The sequence below is a fragment of the Zonotrichia leucophrys genome, chromosome 3 (genome assembly GCF_028769735.1).
Source record: "Zonotrichia leucophrys gambelii isolate GWCS_2022_RI chromosome 3, RI_Zleu_2.0, whole genome shotgun sequence".
NCBI lineage: Eukaryota > Metazoa > Chordata > Aves > Passeriformes > Passerellidae > Zonotrichia > Zonotrichia leucophrys.
This window is the reverse complement of record NC_088172.1, coordinates 58,258,134-58,278,601: the sequence shown is the minus strand read 5'-3', so window position 1 is coordinate 58,278,601 and position 20,468 is coordinate 58,258,134. Positions and strand designations below refer to the sequence as shown.

The window sequence follows — 20,468 nt, the reverse complement described above, 5'->3', positions numbered from 1 at the left end:
TTTCTTCCAGTCCACAGTCAAATATGGAGTAACAAGAATTCCTGAAGTTTTATTTCCTAGGTAACTGCCTGCTTTCCAAGGCATTTCAACCTGTAGCTCACTACCTACAAGGAAGAGGCCAGGATTTGGTGACTAGAACAAGCAATTGTGGATCAGGAGCACAGGTCCCACTTGTTGTGGGCTGTCTCAATGACTTTGCTTTCTCTATGTGCAAGATATAATGTGACCACCAATAATTTGTGGAAAAATTATCTGGGGGGAGCATATTTTCCAGGCCAAAATATGTTCAGGAAAGAACAAGGCTTTGCTTTGTTCTAAATTGAAAAGAACTTTTGCAATTTTCATGAGGGAGAATTGATAGGCTGAAAAATTCCTCACAGACCATAATATGTGTTTCATTCAACCTACCACAAATGATGCCATCATGGTAAGCTATTGTTTCTTTTATGGTTTTTGTTCCCAGAAAACCAGTTACTATTCTGTTTTCAAACAGAACAAGATATGTGCAATGGTTACCACTTTACTTCTCTCTTTGGTGTCTGTTTTCTAGCAGCAGGGAGGCAAGTCCAAGAGTCAGCTAAATACAGTGAAAGAGAGGAGAGATCCCTTACGGGGATCCCATGCACAGAGGATAGAGCTATCAGAAAGGCACAAGATGAAACAGGTGACTCAGTTCCCATTGTATGTGAACTACTTGTTTGTCTGGACAGAGCTCCTGTATTTGTAAAGTAAGGCTGAGGAAGGATGAGGATTTTTATATACATTAAGGAAAAGATCTTTCCTTAATGTCCCCCTGAGCATCATGTTGCCACTCTAAAGGAAGCAATGCATTTTTCTATCTAGAACTGCAACTTCTTCCCCCTTTTGGCAAGAGAGGAAGCAGAGCTTTCACAGGAGAAGCTAAAAGGAAAGAATATCTAACAAAATGCGGGTTCTACACCAGATTTTGAAACATACTGATAAATATTTGACATTTTACAGTACTCATGAAGCAATAAATGAAGTTCACAGGGTTTCAGACTTTGTTTTCAGGATGTCATTAAATCAGAAAGGTTTTGCTTCCATTCTTCAAATGGTTTTTATTTCCCCAAGCAAAGAGATTAAATTCATGCAATTACAATTGATGTATTTTTCCCTGAAAAGCTAGGATACAATTACAGTTACCAGTTGAGACACCCTGCTATTTTCTTTCTGAGCAATGTAAAATCTATGAGACTCTCAGATACTACTGCTTTGTTACATCTGGTGAATGCAGTTTTTTAATTGGGATTACTGTATTTCTATTCTTCTATATAAAACTAGAGAGAAGTGAATAGAAACACCCATTTGAAAGCTGGGTGTTCAGCAAAAGCTCCTCAAAAAAATTGCAGTAGAATTCTCTAAGGCATTAACAAGATGGTAATTGCAGCAGTATTTTCATGGAGGGTTTTTCTTTTTATCGTTAGCAAAGTTATTCAAATCACCGATGAAATGACTTCTCTTGAAATAAAGTTGATATTGAATTTAAAAGGATTTGGGGTTTTTAGATTTATTTTTACCAGCATATCTTTTACAGATGTCAACTCCATGGCTAAAAGAAACCAGAATATGAATTCAGCCATCAATGTACAGGTTCTCCCTCATTTCAGATATCTAACACCTAAACCTTTGAAGGTTAGTATCCATTTTATATATATTATACACCACCAGTGTCTTCAATTTCCTTGCTGCTTTTGTGAGTACACCACGTTATTCCCCAGTGTTCTGAAAGAAGTTCCTTTTGTCTCTCCCTGTGTGTCAGAAGGAAAGATTTAATTAAATTTACTTTCTTGGTTCTCCATATCATGTTATGTAAGCACATTAGGGCTTTAAGAGCTTAGTGTCAAAGACTCTGGAACAAGTCTGGCATACACAAATACAACAGTGCCACAGTGAAGCTGAAACATTGTGAGGAGAAATGACTGTACGAGTCGCTGACTCACTCATTAATCAGATGTAGAGTAAGTGTCAGAGTCTCTAAGCACAGGGCAGGAGAAAGGGGACCCAGCAGTGCTGCCAGCCCTATGCCAAGTCTGAATTCACCACATGACTTGGGAGCAAAACAGAAGGAAACTGATCTAACTCCTCCTTCACTTCCCAGTCTGCAGACTTTGCTAAACAGATACAAGAGTCTGAAGTTTGCTCCCTGCTCTGCTCTCCTGCCTCTTCCCATGGGCATTCAGACTCTCACACAACTATTTGACTCCAGGAGGAGCAGCAAGTGACAATGCACACAGCTCATGCTTATATTGAGGGAGATTATGAAAATGTGTTCTAGTGTGCCTTTGTTGAGGAGAGTAGACAATCTCCTTTCTGTGACCCAGAGAAGCAAAGCAGGGGATGAGAAGTCCATCACCTTCCTAGGGCTGCCTGCAACCTCAAGGGAATGTGAGGACTGGGCATGCCTGATGCCACAGGACAATGCAGGGCTGAGCAGACAGGGCATGTCTGGGTGAGATATTACATATTCACAAGCACTTATAGCTGATGTGCAATGCTGCAGCCCCTGTCTGCCTTCAGGAGAGGGTGGAGGAAGACTGGAGGCCTTTGCAGAAATTGCCAGCATGGCTTTTTCAGAACTGCATCACTGGAGTGGGAGGTGGTTTTGGGGAAAAACATTCCTTTTCCCCTTCTCCATGAATCCACATTTCCTACTCTGTCTCCAGTGTTGTTTAGCAGTGAAAGAAAGGACTTGAAGGGAAACATAACGCATCACCTGAGGGCCACGCTAACAGCACATCTGTCTGCATGCCAGGAGCCCCAGGAGAGGGCTGTCTCTTCCTTCATTAGCTGCCCCTGGCAAGGTGTAGCTTTCCAACACCACAGGCTTTGCAATCTACACAGATTGTTCCCGTGCGTTTATAACTCCTGCCACTGAGAGCTGAAGAAACTGATCACAAAGTTGAAAAGTTGCAAGATGTAAGTCCACAAAACCAAGCGGGAAAGGAGAAAGAAACTAGGTAACAAGCAGAGAAATTCCACAAGTTCATGTACAGGGGGACATGCTGTTAAATGCAGGTCTGGAGAAACCCACTTAGAGCAGATGGCTTGACAGAAGCTCATCAGCTTAATAAAGCTTCTGTAGGGGATGACATGGCCTGAAGCCTCTGTGTTTCTTCCCAATAGGATAAAGATTCCTCATAAGACATTTTACTTACCAAAAAATATAGGATTTATGGCCCTATGAGGATGATATGCTGAGATTCCTTCTCCAAACAAGCCTGCAATCTGCCATTTGAAACCCCCTCTGTACACATCCATTGCTATGGACTGTTAAAGGCTTGGCAGGACATTTTAGCATTGTTTCCCCTTATTCATAGCTTTTGGTGGAATGATCTTGATGAAACATCTCTGCAGCGAGGACTGGTTTTTAATGAAATAGAAATGGAAGGATCTACAAAGTATAGCTCAGTGCAAGGTGAAAACAACTCAGTCCACTTCAAAGAATAATTAAAAAAAAGATTCATACTTGTGATATTTGTGTGTGCACTTCAATGAAATCAGCTTAAGAAGTACAATTCACAGAATGTTCAACAGTGAAGCAAGATAACAAAAACCTGCCAAAAACGCTAAGTTTTGAAGTTGTTGTTTGCCTCATTTTGGCTATTATCTTAATTCCTGTTGTTTGGAATTAATACACTGGGAAACAGTAAAGAAAATAACTGCCCCTATTTAAAAGAAATCACTTCCTGCATCTTATACTCCCAAGCAAGCATCAGTACAAATGGTTTGAAAAGAAGCATGACTTTGTATTGATGTGCCATCGTTTTCATGGCTGCAGTCATGTGCCAAACCAGAAGTATACTCAAAATGCCATAATGAAATAAAGTTATGGACATTCATTTTTATGTACATTCTAATAAAAATGTTTGGAATCAACTCCATCATGAAGCAAGTAAGTTGTAAAAATATTTCATCTACTTGCAGATCATAAAATAATCAATATTCAGACGTTCTAGCTTATGGAAGTTCATCCCTGTTTAAAATACTGTGATCACAGATTGGAAGGCTCATGGAACTGAACAGGAAATGACATGGAAATACAGTGGCTTGTTATGGTCAAATTACTCAAACATTATACTCTAAGCTTTAAACTGGAAATCAATAAAATATTGATTCTGAACTTGGGAATCCATCAAGTCAGAAGCAGTTTAGGCTTAAAAGAAATCTACACTAATTCAGATAGTTAGGACATAACATTAAATTACATATTCATTCCAGAAAAAAAAAAAAAAAAACAACATAGAAGAAAATGTGAAGTGATTCCAGCTTTTTTTTTTTGAAAAAGAGAGAAATTACTATGAGAGCTTGACAAATAATTATTATGATTAATTTGTTTTTCTAAAATGCTGGACTGTGTACAGTCTGCCTGTAAAATGACCACAATATGTTCTTTTACTTATTTGAAATTACCATTCACCTTCTGCAGCAACATATTATTTCTCAGTTCCTATTTTAATTAGAAATTAATATTTCATCCTATAATCAGGAATAAAATATGCCAAATGATCTTTTTCTTTGATTGAATGGTTTGTATATGTAATCAACAAAGATGGTGATTTCAAATCCTGATATAGCATTTGAAATCCATCTTGTTATTTCATTAACTGGCTAAAATTTAATGCCAACAAAGGCATTTGAACAGTCAGGCTCAGCCTTTTCTTTTAAAGGACATAGGCACCAGTGCAATTACTTTAATGGAAGATTCACAAGCAATGGGAATGGAATGGAATGGAATGGAATGGAATGGAATGGAATGGAATGGAATGGAATGGAATGGAATGGAATGGAATGGAATGGAATGGAATGACTTTTGATCTGTCTCAGCCTGTTCAGAGGCCGTATTCTCATCTGGCATCATGGATTTTGTTGGGTGGTTATTTTGGGGTGGTGGTGGTATACTTATTACTATTATTTCTCTTATTTTCTTCTGTCCCCTTTTTTGGGAATACGAAAGCAGAGGATTTAATTTGGTGCTATTACTGTGTCTCACATAGCTATCTCTGTCAGTTAGAGCTCAACAATAAACCGTCTCTGAGCCTCTCTCAAACTCTGCAGGGTCCCACAAGTGTCCATGCTCCCAAGGCCTCAGGCACCAATTTAATTCCAATATTACTTAATCTAGTTGTTATCACAGAGACCTTGTATCTGCCTTCATCTCTTGCTCTCTTCACAGCCTTCTTCCAGTGCCATGTGGATCCTGACCAAGATTCTCTAAGAACAGGATTCCACAGAGACCATTTTCTACATGACCTGAACTCCTGGGGAGAAACAATTAAAAAGAAAGAAATCCCAATCTTGAGTGTTCCACTCTCCCTTAGGTAGCCATGTAACCTTGCTGCCTTACTCGCACACTCAATTAAAGATATATTTAGAACTTCTATTCTTAACAGATCAGTTATTTGGAACAAGCCTAGCAGATAATAAGTTGCTGCTGCTCTTACATGAGACAGGAATGAACACACTTACAATCAAATTCATTTACGAATGTAAAAGAATGTGTACAGATTTTTATGCTATTTGGATAGTTTTAATCAAGTGTTCACTCTTAACAAAAAGAAAAAAGTTGAGTCAGATACCCTTGTAGATGTTTCATTGTAACACGCTACAATAGAAAAATAGTTCAGGAAATAGGACTGATTATATTTCAGGTGTCATGCTTTTTATATGCAGCCTGAGACCTTATCTGAAAGAAAGAGATGGAACTCAGTAATTGTACCGCAGCTTTCAGAACATTATCCACCATGCAATACTTAAATTAGGAACCTGAATACATATTCGGGCACCTAATTAATTGACTTGATTAATGCCTGAACTTCTCTAGCTGCTGTTGACTTTTATAGAAATTATGGGAGATCAGTACCCTTAAAAATCAGGCCAATTTATCTAGGTCTCAGAACATGCACTTGAGGAGCCTAATTTTGAGCATCTTCATCAGAAAGTGCTGTTTCAGAATTGAAAATAAGCAACTTTCATATTAACCCTAGAAAGTATTAACCCCAAATGAGGCAGGGAATTTACAAGAGATCTATTCTCAGTATATGTTAAATATATGGCACCAGCACAAAACCCAAAACAAAAGTCAAGGTCTTTAGATTGGAAAGTGGAAAAATATGATGATTGTAATAAAATACACATATTTATCTGTGGCCCTATGTGGCATGGAGACAGAAAATGGAACAAATCACAATCTCTCTTCCCTCCATTGATCTAGATTAGTAAATGTATAAGTAGTGGCAGTTGTTGTCAGTGTATGGGCATGAGATTCTGAGGTTTTCAAAAGTGTGAGTCAAAATCTCATGTTAATAGACCAAGTACTCCCCTTATGGTAGGACATTAACTAGCTGGCATAACTAGTCTTTCCCTATCTTAAATTCCAGTGGTTCTGCGGGAGTACAAAGAGCAGCCAGGAAAGATATCCACTGTTCAGTGTGCTTTAAATCACTATTGATTTTAGAAGGGCTTCAGAATTCTTGTCTGTACCACCCATCAGCCAGTACTACTGGTTTTTTCTTTCTTTTAATGGCTTTTTATTATTATTCTTAGAGTACAAATTTTCTTCCTCGGTTCTGTTTCTAATGCTAAGGTGCTATTAAAAACACCAATATTAGCTGTCAGAATACAAATGAACACAAACACCAATGTGCCTTACTTCTGCAGAAATATAGCTTACTCCAAATATCTCCTTTGCCAAGTTTGCTGTTGGTTTTGGGTTTTGTTTTGTCTTTAATAGCCCATATCCTCACACAAGGCAGCCTCTGTGTGAAGGGCTGGATCCTGGAGCCACATGGATATCCAATATGCAAGGCCCAGGCTACACAGCAGTCCTGCAAACATGCAGATTCTTACAGAAAAACCCCTGGCTTCCCAGGACCAAAGCCAGATGCTGCAGCTGCTCTGGAGATACAAAGTGGTGTTGGCATTCCTATCTAGCTGGGCTGTTATAAATTAGCAGAGTACACTCACAGTTTTTGGTGAAATTAAGCATTGTTTTGAAATTATAGGAGCATCCACAGGTTCCCTTTAACCCTTGCAATATGCAATCATTTAATCACAAATACACAGATCACAAAGACCCATTTTATTTTCCCCTCACCCGGACACCTGCCCAGGGCTGTGTTCAGTAACACAGAAATGATCCTTCTTAAAGCTAAGCTAAGATTAGGAGTTTCTGAACAATGTCTGCACAAGGATAATGCATCAATGACTAGCAGCGAAGTAGAGCTAAGCAAATCAGAAGATAAAATAAGTGGCCCTAATCTGTAGTCACATGTCAAATTCAACAGAAAAACAGAAGCAGAATTCTTTCTGATCTGAAAGAATTTTAAAAGCATCCATTTTAGCCCACCTGCTGTTTTCCTGGGTGTAGCCAAATGTGACAATGCAGAAAACACTCGGGTACTTGAGATCTCACAAGAAAACAGGTCTTGTGGTACGAATTTTTAGACAAAATAAGCCTGGAAAAAGCTGCAGACTAAGCTGACCTCTGCAGAAAGTGAAGAGTTCACTGCCTAGCATGATATGTACAGTGCTACTGCTTCGAAGAAAACAGCCCTGCTTTTTCATTCCTACAGAGCTGAGCCTGAATCCAGAGCTAAATGGAAGCTTTGAACTTGTGGGTTCCTCCAAAGCTGCTTTCTACTGTATGAATCTCAAAAATCTCAGCTGGAGGAAACATTTTGACATCATCTGGTCTAGTGCCTTGCTGTGCTACAGTGGATTTCTGGCTCAGCCAGCAACACAGTGTCAAGGCAGTATCTTGTCATTTTTCCCTAACTCTCTCCACACAAGCAGACTTCTGCACTTCCCCAGACATCCCAGGATGAATGGGAAAACAGAGATTTATTCTAGCAGCACTGCTTTTCAGACCACACACCTTCCATCAGATTATACTCCCTGTGGATATCAACACAGCATATTCTGAATAGGAAATTCTGTGGTTTTCATGGTTTAGATTTTACCACTCAGGCTCATAATTTATTTTTCTTTATGCCACTGCTTGCCCACAATCTTTTAAGAGGAACCCATTTATTTTAAAAACACTACTGGCTATTTTTCAGAAAATATCTTTGTGTGCAAAGAGTATCTCTAGTCTGCAGCTAAACAGGTGTGAGTATGTGGGACTGTGCCTATATGTGTTAGTCTCCACTGCTTCTCCTTTGCACCTGTATTTATGGGGTAACGCTGCCAGTAATGACAACCTGTAAAATTGCAAGCTGAGTTTAAAACTTTCCACCTACAGGTAAATGAGAAAATGGAAGATATCATCTAATAAAAGACATGGAGGGCTGACAGAAAGCAGCTTGCTTTGTGTTCAGATCAGTTGCTTGTGCTATTTCATCTGACTGACTTCCTGGTTTGGTTAAATGTTTATATCTCTGCTAATTGTTCTGATGCACAACCTGCACAAACAATTGATTTCTAGGAACAAGTCAATTTTTGTTTTAATTGTATGCTTTTGTCCTCACTGTGCTCCTGATAAAAGTTTAAATCATCTGTGGCAATCTGAGCAGTCAGGAGTGGCCCTGTTTCTCTCTAGGCACAGGAGACAGGAGCCTGAAGGAGGCACAAGGGAGCACAATAATTCAGGTGTCCTCTTCCTTAGTAGCCCCATCAGTTCATCCATGTAATGGAGAAGGGTCAATATTACAAGCCTACCCGAGGACTTTTTAATCCCAGAAATGCAAACTTTTACTGTTAAAATTCAGAATGGAAAATGTAGGTGTAGATTCTGAAAACTTTTGTCATATGCTGCTGTAATATGCATGGTTCTGTAAACTGTCTTCTATGCTGTTTACAAAGGCACATGCATATTGTGCCTCTCCTTTATTTCATGATGATGTCATTTTTTTGTTATGGGTCCCAAAAGAAGAAAGATATTTATTTTTATTGTATACTTGTAGACAGCCTGGTTTAAAAGTGTTTTTGGAAATAGAAAATACAGGAAAAATATAACTGCTTTTTTTCCAAACATGGACACAAAAAGGGAGAACCAAATGAACAAAAACCTGGCCATTATCTCTTTTCTGAATAATTCACATTATTTATCACAGTAAGCACATTATTAATCCTCCTCATCTTTAAGCCTTAAAAGCTGCCTGTAACATTGGGAAACAAAATGAAACTACAACTCTCCTGTCTTATCTGCTGTAAAAAAGACTTGACTAAGAAAAGTAGCAACTAGAATATTTTCAGACAAGTTGTTCCCAGTAGGATTTGTTCTAGGTGCCAATGAAATTGCTATCAGTTTTGATCACTCCTGGTATCACTAGGATGTTCTACCTCATACTGAGGAAAAAGAGTGTGATACATGACCTAAATATGTAATGAGAACGCAAAGCAGAGGTGAGCATGGACAAGTCACAGGATACTTAATGTAAAATATATTTTGAAGAAGTTATGGCATGCCAATAACTTGATTCCTTCTTCAAGAGCTTAAAAATATGTCTCCTATACACCGCAAAGGTGATTTACCAGCAGTGGCTGACTTGGCAGAGTGTACACCAGGCTGTTGTCTTATAATTACTTTTTCTGAATTATTGTAGTGGCAGTAATTCCTATTGTAGGTGCTTCTGCTGATGAAGAATCTCGTGGGAGAGGTGCTCCATGGGGGAGCCCAGCAGATGTTGAGATAAAAATAATGTTCTCAGAGAAACACCTGCACCCTTGTCTGACACAGCAGGATGAGCCTTAGTAAAGCCTGCTGGATCTAATTTGTTCATCTCTGGAAACAACTCAGATCACCTCTCACTGGAAATGCATTCTCTCATTCAGAAAAGTATAGAAAAATCAAGTAGACATCTGGAGTGTATTGTCCACTGAGATGAGAAAAGGAGAACCTCATGTCATCTCATATAGATTTATGAAAAGTAGGGTGGGTCTTGAGAAAAAAGTTCTTGATTAAGAGAAGCTCTGAACTCCATTACTGGTGGCCTGGATGTAATCGGAAAGATGCATTGGCCAAGTACAACTGTGTCTCAGGATGGCAATAGGCAGCCTTCAGTCTTCTGTCTCCCCATCTGGTGCAATAAATGCAACCAAGGAGAACTTCACAAACAAAAACAGAAAAACAAACCTCATGACATGAGTAGAGGTCCTGTAGATCTTCCAAAAAATATGTTATTGTCCTTGTCCTTTTTTCAGCCAAAATCATTGGGAGGGGCTGTAGCCAAGACTGTAATGTTATTTGATATCATCTTATATCATTGCCAAGGTGAGGGAAAGCAACTTTCTCTTATGTTCCCCTCCCATGGGAGAAAAGGTGGTGTGGTGGGGAAGAGTTGGTTGGTATCTGTTGCAGTTTTTCATGTAAATCATCTCTTTGTTCCTTTGTCTTATACCTTCCATTGCTATCATTGTACTGCTGTTGTTCACTTTCTTATTTCATTTTTGTTTCCAGTAAATTTTTCTTATCTTGAACCATGACTTTCACCTTTTGTGCCTCTAATTCTCAACTCCATTCCTGGACCAAGAAGGGGAAGAGGTGAGTAAGTGAGTGGCATCTGGTTTGGGAGACTCTTGGCTGGGGCACTGAACTGGGGAGTACCATTTTTAAACCACAGATATCCTATGTCAGGAAAAAACCCAAAACTTTTCATTAAAATTATAAGCACCGTGAGTATGGATAGGATAAATCTAGTTACTTTTTAATGAGTGTGTGATAATGGTGGCAAACACTTAGGGATGCTTTTCAGAAAAATCTTAACTAGAGGCTAACAACCCCACCTGACTTCAGAACCAACTGTTGAAATTATTGGATAATATTCCACAGATATAAATACACTATTTGAGCTGGTATGTTCATGTAACACTGCACTGCTTTTTGTATTGCTGTGTGGGTCACTAATACCTAAACCACCTCTACCCTGTGCTCCACATCTCTTTCAGATTATGGCCATACCAAAAGTAGCCCAAGGTCTTTACAGTCACAAAATAATCTATATTCACCAACATTAACATCTCAAGAAATATGACTCTGCATTATCCATACCAAAGCATAAATGACCCTTCTGGAATATTTAGCCTTCCTAAGCTTCTTCTGCTATCATTTTGTTCTGCTCATGATTTAATGTTATGACAATTTGTGGTAATCTTTCAGAACTGGCCAGATGTGGTAAAAGCTTATGTCTGCTGCAGAAAGGAGATGGGAAAAGATACACCTTCTTAGGACCAAATTTGACACAAGAATATGGTGGACATACAGATCCTTGGCAGGAGTGATGGCAAGCAGCATCCTGTAAGCAGGATGGTAACAGCAGCACAACCAGTGACTGAGGCATGTGATTATCTAACCATCACCACCATCCTTTACTTGGCACTCATCAGGCTGCACCTAGAATGCTACAGGTGGTTTGTGAATCCCTAACACAGAAAGACATTGATAACCTGGAGTACCTGCAGCAGAGAGCCATCAGGATGACCTGGAGCTGCAGTCCGTGCCTTTGAGGGCAGACTGAAGGGCCTGGGCTTGCTCAGCCTGAAGAAGAGATGGCTGCAGGGGAACCTTACAACAGCACCTCATACTCACGGGGTGGTGAAGGAGAGAGGGGCAGGTTTATCATAGTGAGGCCTGGTGGAAGGACAAGAGATGATAGGCATGTCTTGAAATGAGAGAAGTTTAGATTCTTTCTTTAGATATGAGGCAAAACTTTTTCACATTCAAGTAGTGGAACAGGTTGCCCAGACACACTGTGCCACCTTGGAGGTTTTCAAGGCCTGATCAACCTGGTCTGTACTGATGACTTACCATGCTTTGACAGGGAGATGAACTACCTGAGCTACCTTCTAGACTGAGTGATCCTGTGATCCTTGTGACTTTGGATGCACTCAGACTGATTGCTTGCAGTTCTCTTGGGCCAAGACAGGAATTAGCAGATAAAGAAATCCTTATGGCATGACCAAAGTATGAGTAAGCATCCCGAAGGGAACTTGGACTATGACTTCCTTTGGAACAAAAAATATCTACATTTCTTGTTCTTATCTGCAGCAAATACATTCACTGACAAATAACCCTTTGTCACAAAGATCAATTGAATCGATGAATGAATCATGAATTGCCTACTTTGTTCCACTTTGCTCTATTGAAAAATGTTTGTGCTGATTGCCTGCCAATGTATTTTGTTGTCCCAGCAGATGAACTGCTGTGAGCATAATCTGTTATTTGCATCAGTTCTATTACCAATTTCATAACAGTCTCTTGTGGTGCAGAAGAGGACTCAGCCCACCTGGTTTACATAAACTCCAGCCACTGTATGATCTGCCAGGAGGAGAAAAAGGCATTTTGTAAAAGAGCTTTCAGACATCCCTACAAGTGTTTGCACTGCAATGAGTTTTATATAATTTCTGTGTGAGTATGACTTGCATTTAATTTTGACCTATGTGGGCTCACCACATGCAACAGAGAAAGATTAGCCAGTGTATTTTTGTGTGGAAAAAAACCCCACCTTCATTTGGGCTATCAGATCTGGGAAAACATCCTACAAGTTTGTTGGAAAAATATCTGAACTCTGTTGACTGACATACACAGTCTATCATCTGTGTACAATCTACAAAATGCAGAAAATGCTGTTTTCTAATGAACTGAGATAAGCAGGGACTGTTCCTTGGGGCGGTGCCTGAGGTTGTGTGCTAAGGGAACTTTCTGTCAGGTCCATCCTGAGTCAGATACTGTCTTAGTACCTCAAATTCAGAAACAGCCTTTTTTATTACTGTTAAAACACTCTGTTCTGTTCTGACATTTTATCTGAAGGGCATGAATAATGGTGTGAATTTCTGAATTCTGCTGTGTGTCAGGGGTCCATGCAGAGTTGTAAGATGTTGTTTCCTATGGAGTGTAGCAGCTACATGGGATATATTACAAGTACCTTAGTGGCACAGACAGTTTAAGAACATCTTTGTATTGGAAGTGGTTTTGACCTGTTAGATACCCAGAAAACTCTCGGAGAATATCCATATACAAATGTGTGTTTTCTGCTGTGGTACATTGACTTCAGCTGGCTGTCAAGTGCCCACCAAGAACTTTCTCACTCCTCCTCCTCAGCAGGACAGGGGAGAAAAATACATAAAATAAAAATTAAAACCACATGGGTAAAAATAAAGATAGTTTCATTAAAAAAAACCAAAGACCCTGTGTGGAAGAAAAGGAGAATGTATTCTCTAACTATGTCAGCAGATGATGTCCAGTTTCTTCCCGGGAAATGGGGCCTCAGTGTGTTGCTTTGCAAAACAAATGCCTTAATAACAAACACTCTCCCACCTTCTCATCTTTTCTCTCATCCTTTATTGCTGACCATAACATCATATGGTGTGGAAATCTTAGTCAGTTTGGGTCAACTGGTTTTTGCCCCCTCACCCCCAGCCTACCAGACTCTGAGGGTCGGGGTGTGGGGTGGGATAGAGCTTCAATGCTGTGTGAACGCTGCTCAGCAGTGCCCTAAAAAAACTCTGTGTTATCTACACTCTTCTAGGTACCAATACAAAGTACGGCACTCTGAGGGCTGATGTGGGGAAAGTTAAGCCAATCCCAGCCAGATCCAATACATCTACATGTAATGAAATTTCTATACTTGAATCCTGTTGAGGAAGAATATTTCCTATAGCAGCTGGAGAAAGAGGGAAGGAGAGAGGGATAGGGAAAGAAAGGCATTCTGTTACAAGAGGCACTTGGCTAAAACATTGCAAAGAATGAGTCAAAAAGATCTCCCACTCATTTGGCTGCCACCCAAGTGGGAAAAGAAAGTTGTTTAATTTTTGCAAGAAGAGATGACCTAAATGAGCAGTAACTGCAATAGTCTTGATGGATTTCTTCTCTTCCCAAGAATTTTTTGCTACTACTACTTAGTTCTAGTAATCCAGATGAGCTATTATGAAATTGTGGCAAACTGTTAGGCATCCTATAGCCTTCATGGAGTAGAGCACACTCGGACTTGTGTCCTTCCAATAGTGCTTAGAGCAGATACACTTTTTTTTTTTTCCCCCAAAATATGCATGTGCATTCAGGGCTCAGTGCAATATGAGACCTTCTGAAGGACAACAGTCTCCTCAGAGACTGAATGAGGGAATTCCAGCAGTAACTCCTGTCATCAGAGAAGGGAGATTTCTAGGAACTAGCTTTCCCTTGTTTCACAGGGAGTATGCAATCCTGAGCTAATGCTGAATCAACAGTAATAGGGTGTGAGAAATTGCAGATGCAGCAGCTGTAATTGCTCGAGGAGAAGTCCTTGCCTATCCATGAATGATAAAAATTGAACCTCACATGCCAGTGGCAATTTTGAATAAATTACTCAGTAAACTGATTAGATTGTATGCCAGTAAATTATAATGGGCAGGCAGTAACTGAAAAATCTCAACAGATACAAACTTTGCTATTAAGCTCCTTTTCAAAACATTGGTTGAAATATTGTGAATATATTTTAATAAGGTATTCAAAGAACAGCAGTGTCTTTTCTATTTTTTTTCTTGCCTCTGTCTGCTCCTAGGAAACCCCTTGCTGTGTAAATACAATTAAACTATGCTTGCCTATCACAAGAACTTTTGCACATAGTTCTTTTTTTCATTATATAGTTTCCTGAGATGTTAGCTCTCCAGACATGGAAAACAAACGTGAGCAGTATTGCCTTTGGTAATTGCTGTCTGTGTTAAAGTATGGGTGTGTTTTGTTCTCAGTAAGGACTAACAGAGCACTTCTGTAATACAAAGGAGGTCATGACCCAGAGATAGTCACAACACCTGTTAATAATGTGCATGGATTCCTGGGACCACAGGAGACTCAGCTTTTTCCATGATACATGGCCCTACGTGCTTTTGCATAGGAATATTGAGGTAGGACAAAAAGCTCCTAGATATACTGGAGATAAGGTGCTTGATACCAGTACTGGCTACTGGTTATTTTCCTAGGGTGATGCAGGAGTGGCAGCAGTACTTAAATTTGTAGTACCAGAACTATTCACATCATCTATTGGCATTTTTAATGGGTTTCATATATTAGTGCTTATTGTTTATTGAGCATAATGGATTTTTCTCCTTCAAATTTGTGTACAGAGATACTTTGTGAAGGAAGAGACTCCTTTTTTTAACAGAGAGTTTGTGAAAAGTCCTGCCTCCAAACCTGTGAGAGATGAAGAAGGCGGTTTCTTGGCACTGTCATACTAGACCTCCTTGGAGAGTGTCTCCACCAAACAGCTTTGAAACTGCTAGTGTTTAAAGTGACATTCTTAACCTTCCAGAAATGTCAGATAAAGATATGTTCACAGAAAGCTTTGGTGGTGCCAGACAGTCAGCAGTCAGATCTGTGTAGTTAAGTAAAAATAAGTATTGTATTGCCCACAGATTTGCTGGGGACATGGAGATCTCTTGATTCTGTAGGTATGTCATTATTGGGAAAGATATCTTGTGATGCTTCCCTTTGGAGACTTGAGACATTTATGGATTTTTTTAGTTGTGTGTGGTAAGCCTGAGGGTTGTCAGTGGTAGACCACAAAATTTAAGAGCTGGCTGCTTTTCAGCAAAGCCTAAGAAGTATCACATATTTTGAGGCTTCATGCAAAAATTGACAGCTTTCTAGAGGAGGGAAAGATGTCTGAATGCCTGACTTGACACTATTAACTGTCAGAGTCTGCCAATGCAGATAAATGATTTTGTGTTTCACTAGTATTATCAGAATTTAGTGGCCCCTGACACCTTGAGAACCCAGAACACTGGGCAGGCATGTGATGATGCCTCTTCAGAGCTCCTCCCATGTCCAGTGACTTCAAACCTGGGATATCCTGAAAAGTTTGGGGTAAGACATTTTCTTAATAAAATTGCCTCCACTACTTTTCTTCCATGATTTTCTTAACTTTTTCTCTTTTGGCTTAAGTACAATTTTAGAGTCTACAGCAATCACTGTCTGGAAGCTCACCTACGCATTCTGTGCAGAAATACCCCACGCTGGCCATTTTGAAGTCACCATGTGGGGAGTTCCCTTGCCTTTGATACACCAGATAAAAACTGACTATGAAAGTTCAGAATCAAGTTTTTAGTTTCATAACCAAAGAGAGGCTAGATAACAAACTACCTATGTTTATAACAGCTGCTGAGATGTCTTGAAATTGAACCTTTGTTCATCAGCATGAAATGTATTTGTGTACAAAACCATGCAATTTTAAATTTCTTTTCTTACAAAAGAAGCCTGTGCATTTGCACTGTGCATAAATCACTCAACTCTCCTTAGCAATTTTTGCCCCTGTTGGCCTATATCAACTTCTTTGTCTGAGCTGAAGCATTTCTAAAGCAGACTAAATATTTACACCAAAAAAAAAATCAACATTTTGCTAAAGTCTAAAGTTAGCAACTCATTTGAGGAAAAATTATCACTATAAACTCAGTATGGATTTAGCCTGTCTGGCCTGCTATTAGTCCCTCAGCACCCAGACAGGCCAGCCTGGCTGCCAGTCAGCACATCAGTCCTGTTTAAAGCCAGGGACAGTATTTGGTGATGTGCCTCAATGGTGAATAGAACAGGGGAGAAACAAAAGGGACTGTGGAAGTCCTTATTAGGAATTATTACTGATGGAAAAGGGAAGAACTAGAAACTATGGGAATGCAGCTCAGAGAGCATAAGGAGACTAACTGAGATTTCTGCTGGGGGATACAGGAGGTCAAAATGTAAAGAATATGAAAGAAATGGATGAAAAGTAAGGCTTCATTAGTTTTGTTTCTAAGGAAATAACTTCCTTACCATCAAGTATATATTTTCGACTACAAATTAAATATTTGCAAGCTACAAAGAAAATATTGGCAAAAATAATTCAGGAAATATTTCATAGAAATGTAATTATCTCTCACTTAATTTACTAATAAATTTAATCTTACTGAAATATTTAGCTCATTTTCTCAGATTCTGAATGGAAGAGAAAAATTATCTATGCAGAGGTACACTTCACTTGCCATGAGGTAAGACTTACTTCCTTGTGTAAAACATGTTTTTTATGTAGATGCTATATAGTAGAAACAAACTGCATATGTTTTAATAGGTTAAGAAGAAAAAAAAAAGGTAAAGCAGATGACTGGCCAAATTTAAAATTCATAAATTTTCTCTAAAATTGGTTTTCTGCTGTAATATTGTCTGTGAATTTCCTGATTCCTCAGTTATCAGAAAAGATGACTTTGAGGAAAGAAAGTATAAATTTGTTCATATTTTTGTTGAAATTTCATGTCTCTATTTTTTACAAGCCATATTACAGACTTGGGCACTCAGACTTAGCATAGCCCTAAAACATAAAATGGTAGCAAGTTGGTCTATAACAAAGCAGAACTAAATTGAGAGAAGGCTGTGCAACAAGCACCAGATATAGTCCCACTAGAGCTGGGATTATAATCTGTTCAATTTGAGGTCACCGTCTTTCTTTTCACAAAATAAACAAAAAAACCCAAAACCAAACATTTAATTAAAAACCAAACAAAAAGCCAATAAAACGACAACAAGAAAAACCCAAACCAGAACCAAGGAGAATTTTTTTGCCAGAGCACAGATTCAAAAACCGGAAAAATATTTGAAATGTTTGACAAGTTACCAGTGCAATTCTTCTGGAAGTTGGGATTCTCCAGCGGGTGCCCTGGGATGCGGCACTGGAACCTGTGCTGCCAGAACTCGGGAAACCAGGGGTTGCGGGTGTTGGTGTCCAGCCGCAGCTTCAGGTAGTAATCATCGAAGGCCAGCACCTCAGGAGACTGCAGCTTGATAGTGATGCCTCCATTTGCTTCGGGTTCGTAGCCTTCGATGACCTCATCTCTGTCTGCCCAGCCATCACTGAAAAGAGGCAAAAAGCCGCTTATTACACAAAGACAGAAAGCTGGTTTTGGAAAAGCCACCAGCCAAAGGCAGGCCGGCACCCTTGGAAGGAAGTGATTAATGGGGAATCTGAAGATGTAAAATCCAGGCAGAAAAAGCAGAGTGATAGAGACTTGTAATGAGCAGTCTGACTGATTTTGTGCAGAGTCCTCATTAACTCATCCAGAATAATGAGGTTTTATCCTTGTCCTTCTGAAAAGGCTATTTAGGCATAGCTTGTGCTGTGATATCTCTGTGACTGAAGAGATTCTACTTAATTTCTGTTGTCCTGTAAGAGGTGGAAACAGAAAATTACTGTTGCTAAAAAGGAAAACAAGCTAGAATTCTGGATTTTTTTTTTTTTCAAAATAGACCTCAGCATGTATGGATCATACAGGTGGAAGAGCAATTCAAATCACATGACATGAGAATTGCATTCTGTTGGAAGAGAATGAAGTAAGACTACTCAACCAAACCAGAAAGAAAACCAAATGCTATTCTCCCGCTGCATAGGATTTGTGATAAAATGCCTTTTTTTCCCCCACATCCTTCTTCTTTTTAATTTTTTTTATTTTTTATTTTTCATTAAGAAAAATGGCTTTCTGCTTTACTTCCCTGTTTTTCAAATATGAGATGCTTTTGAAAACCTGAAGATAAAGCTCTTTCTTGACAATATTATTTCATGGAAAGTCTATCTTAACAGGTTTGAATAAAGTCCATTGGGCTTAGCATCTGAGCTTTAGTTTAGTTCTTAAGTTTTTTCTCTCCTTCTTTAAGTGCCCATTGATTTAGTGTCATTCTGCAGTTCTTATTAGCATCCCCCAAGAACAATGCTTTTACAGTCTAATTTAAGTGCAAATATAAGTCAGACATTGCTTAATCTTAAAATGCTGGGCATATAATGGGAGAAATAGATTATTCTGGCACCTCAGATCCAGGTCTATTGCATTCAGAATGAAATCAGCTGCACTGCTTCTGTGAATAGCAGACAGATGAAGCACTTCCAGCAGCAAAGAGCTCAAGAGGTAAAATGCAATTCACCACTGAGAGAAGTCTCAGATTCACCCAAAAGAGAATTGCATCCTGAATTCCAGACAGACTGAAAGAAGGTCTTTGTTAGAAGCCTTTTACACACAGCCTTGAGAAGAGTGCTGTGGTGCAGACCATTACCAGCTGAGGGCATTTATGAGACACTCAGCGCAGGTGTGCCTGGATCACCACAAAAGAAAATATAGATGATTTGAAGTAGCAAGCTTTGTCACAGTCCTGGTCAAACAGCTTTAAAGTGACTATGTACTGGACATGTGTGAGCTTTTGGCCGTCAGCCACCACACTAAACAGCTGCATGGTTTAGTTGGCATTCACATTAACTGCTGCATCTCTGCTCTAAGGACACAGAAAGAAAATGGCAGTTTTCCATGAAAATACAGGAAAATCCATGTAGTAAATTCTTTCCACATCTCAATTACAACACATGACTCTATTATGGAAGTTATTTGAGACATGGAGCATCTAGCAGTGCAGAGTAATCAATACATTCCTTTCAACCTAGTCTCAGTATCTCAAAATCTATATTTTAAGATGGCACTCCATGGCATCTTTGAGGCAGGATTCCTCCTCTGTTTCCCCCTTTGCCAAGGCCTTGCAGTAGAACCACCCACAATTTCTGAGTTTACAAACCGCTGACAAATATCTTCATACAGCATGAGATACACACATGTGCCTGTTGCATATCAAACACAGTATAAAAGCAAAGAGCTGGGGTAGATGCAGGGTGTAGGTCACAGGAGGGAGGCAGAGATTTTGGAAGTGTCTCAAAAGGACTCTGTCAAGCTGAACCTGTCAGAAGCTGCTGGTCACTTCTTCCCACAGCCTGGGGTGCAGGTTACTCAGTGTCTTGTGCCAATACAGCCCAAGTGACACCCACCTGGCTCAGCCTTGGCCTGACAGCTGCACTTGAATTGCCTCAGGGGTGCACAGAGTTACAAACCTACAATTTGTCCATCCCTGCTCCCTGCCCCAACAGACTGCCTGAAATTCTGGAGAGGGAAAGATGCCATGGTTCAGCTTCTCTGCATCACCCCACTCTCCCCTTGTCCATATGCTGAGGACAAACAATAAAATGTACCATGCTCTCCTGGCTTCTTCATGACAGACCATGGTCTAGGTAATCCTGGTCTAGATAACCTATACAAAGGTAAAACCATGATAATTAACTTTCTAGATTTCTTGAATGGAAATTTTCACTAGAGAGGAGAAAAAGGCATAATATTTATTTTTTCTTATGTGGGGGAAAAGTAAGAAAGAGATCACTCTTACAGTATGAGTAATTAGCTCCTAATTACTTAATTATCTCATTATTTGTCACAATATTTTTGGCTTTCAAATGGTAGACTCAAGCAGAAACATTAGCAAGACATAAGAATTAAGTAAATTGAGCCATTTTTTAAAAGACCTTGTTGAAATGAGGTAGTTTTGCTACTGCTTGGATTCCTATCAGCCAAAAAATAGTTATTTATTTTCCTCTCCCCTTCCCCAATATGTTTAGCTTGGAAAATGGCCACATAAATTCCAAAGACAAAATGGAACAAAACAAGAGAAAGTGTATTTTGAGTCCTCTAAGGGCAGCTCATTGAAAAGT

The 20,468-nt window shown here is 39.4% G+C and overlaps 1 protein-coding gene across 5 annotated transcripts in view; it reads right to left on the bottom strand.

Annotated features, from left to right (window-relative positions):
* The window catches only part of GRM1 (glutamate metabotropic receptor 1), a 182,613-nt gene that overhangs the window by 51,276 nt on the left and 110,869 nt on the right, over window positions 1-20,468 (bottom strand). For all 5 annotated transcript variants that reach the window (XM_064708404.1, XM_064708406.1, XM_064708401.1 and 2 more), the window contains exon 4: window positions 17,571-17,806. In XM_064708404.1, coding sequence (XP_064564474.1) covers window positions 17,571-17,806 — 236 coding nt within the window. The remainder of the gene's footprint in view (window positions 1-17,570; window positions 17,807-20,468) is intronic.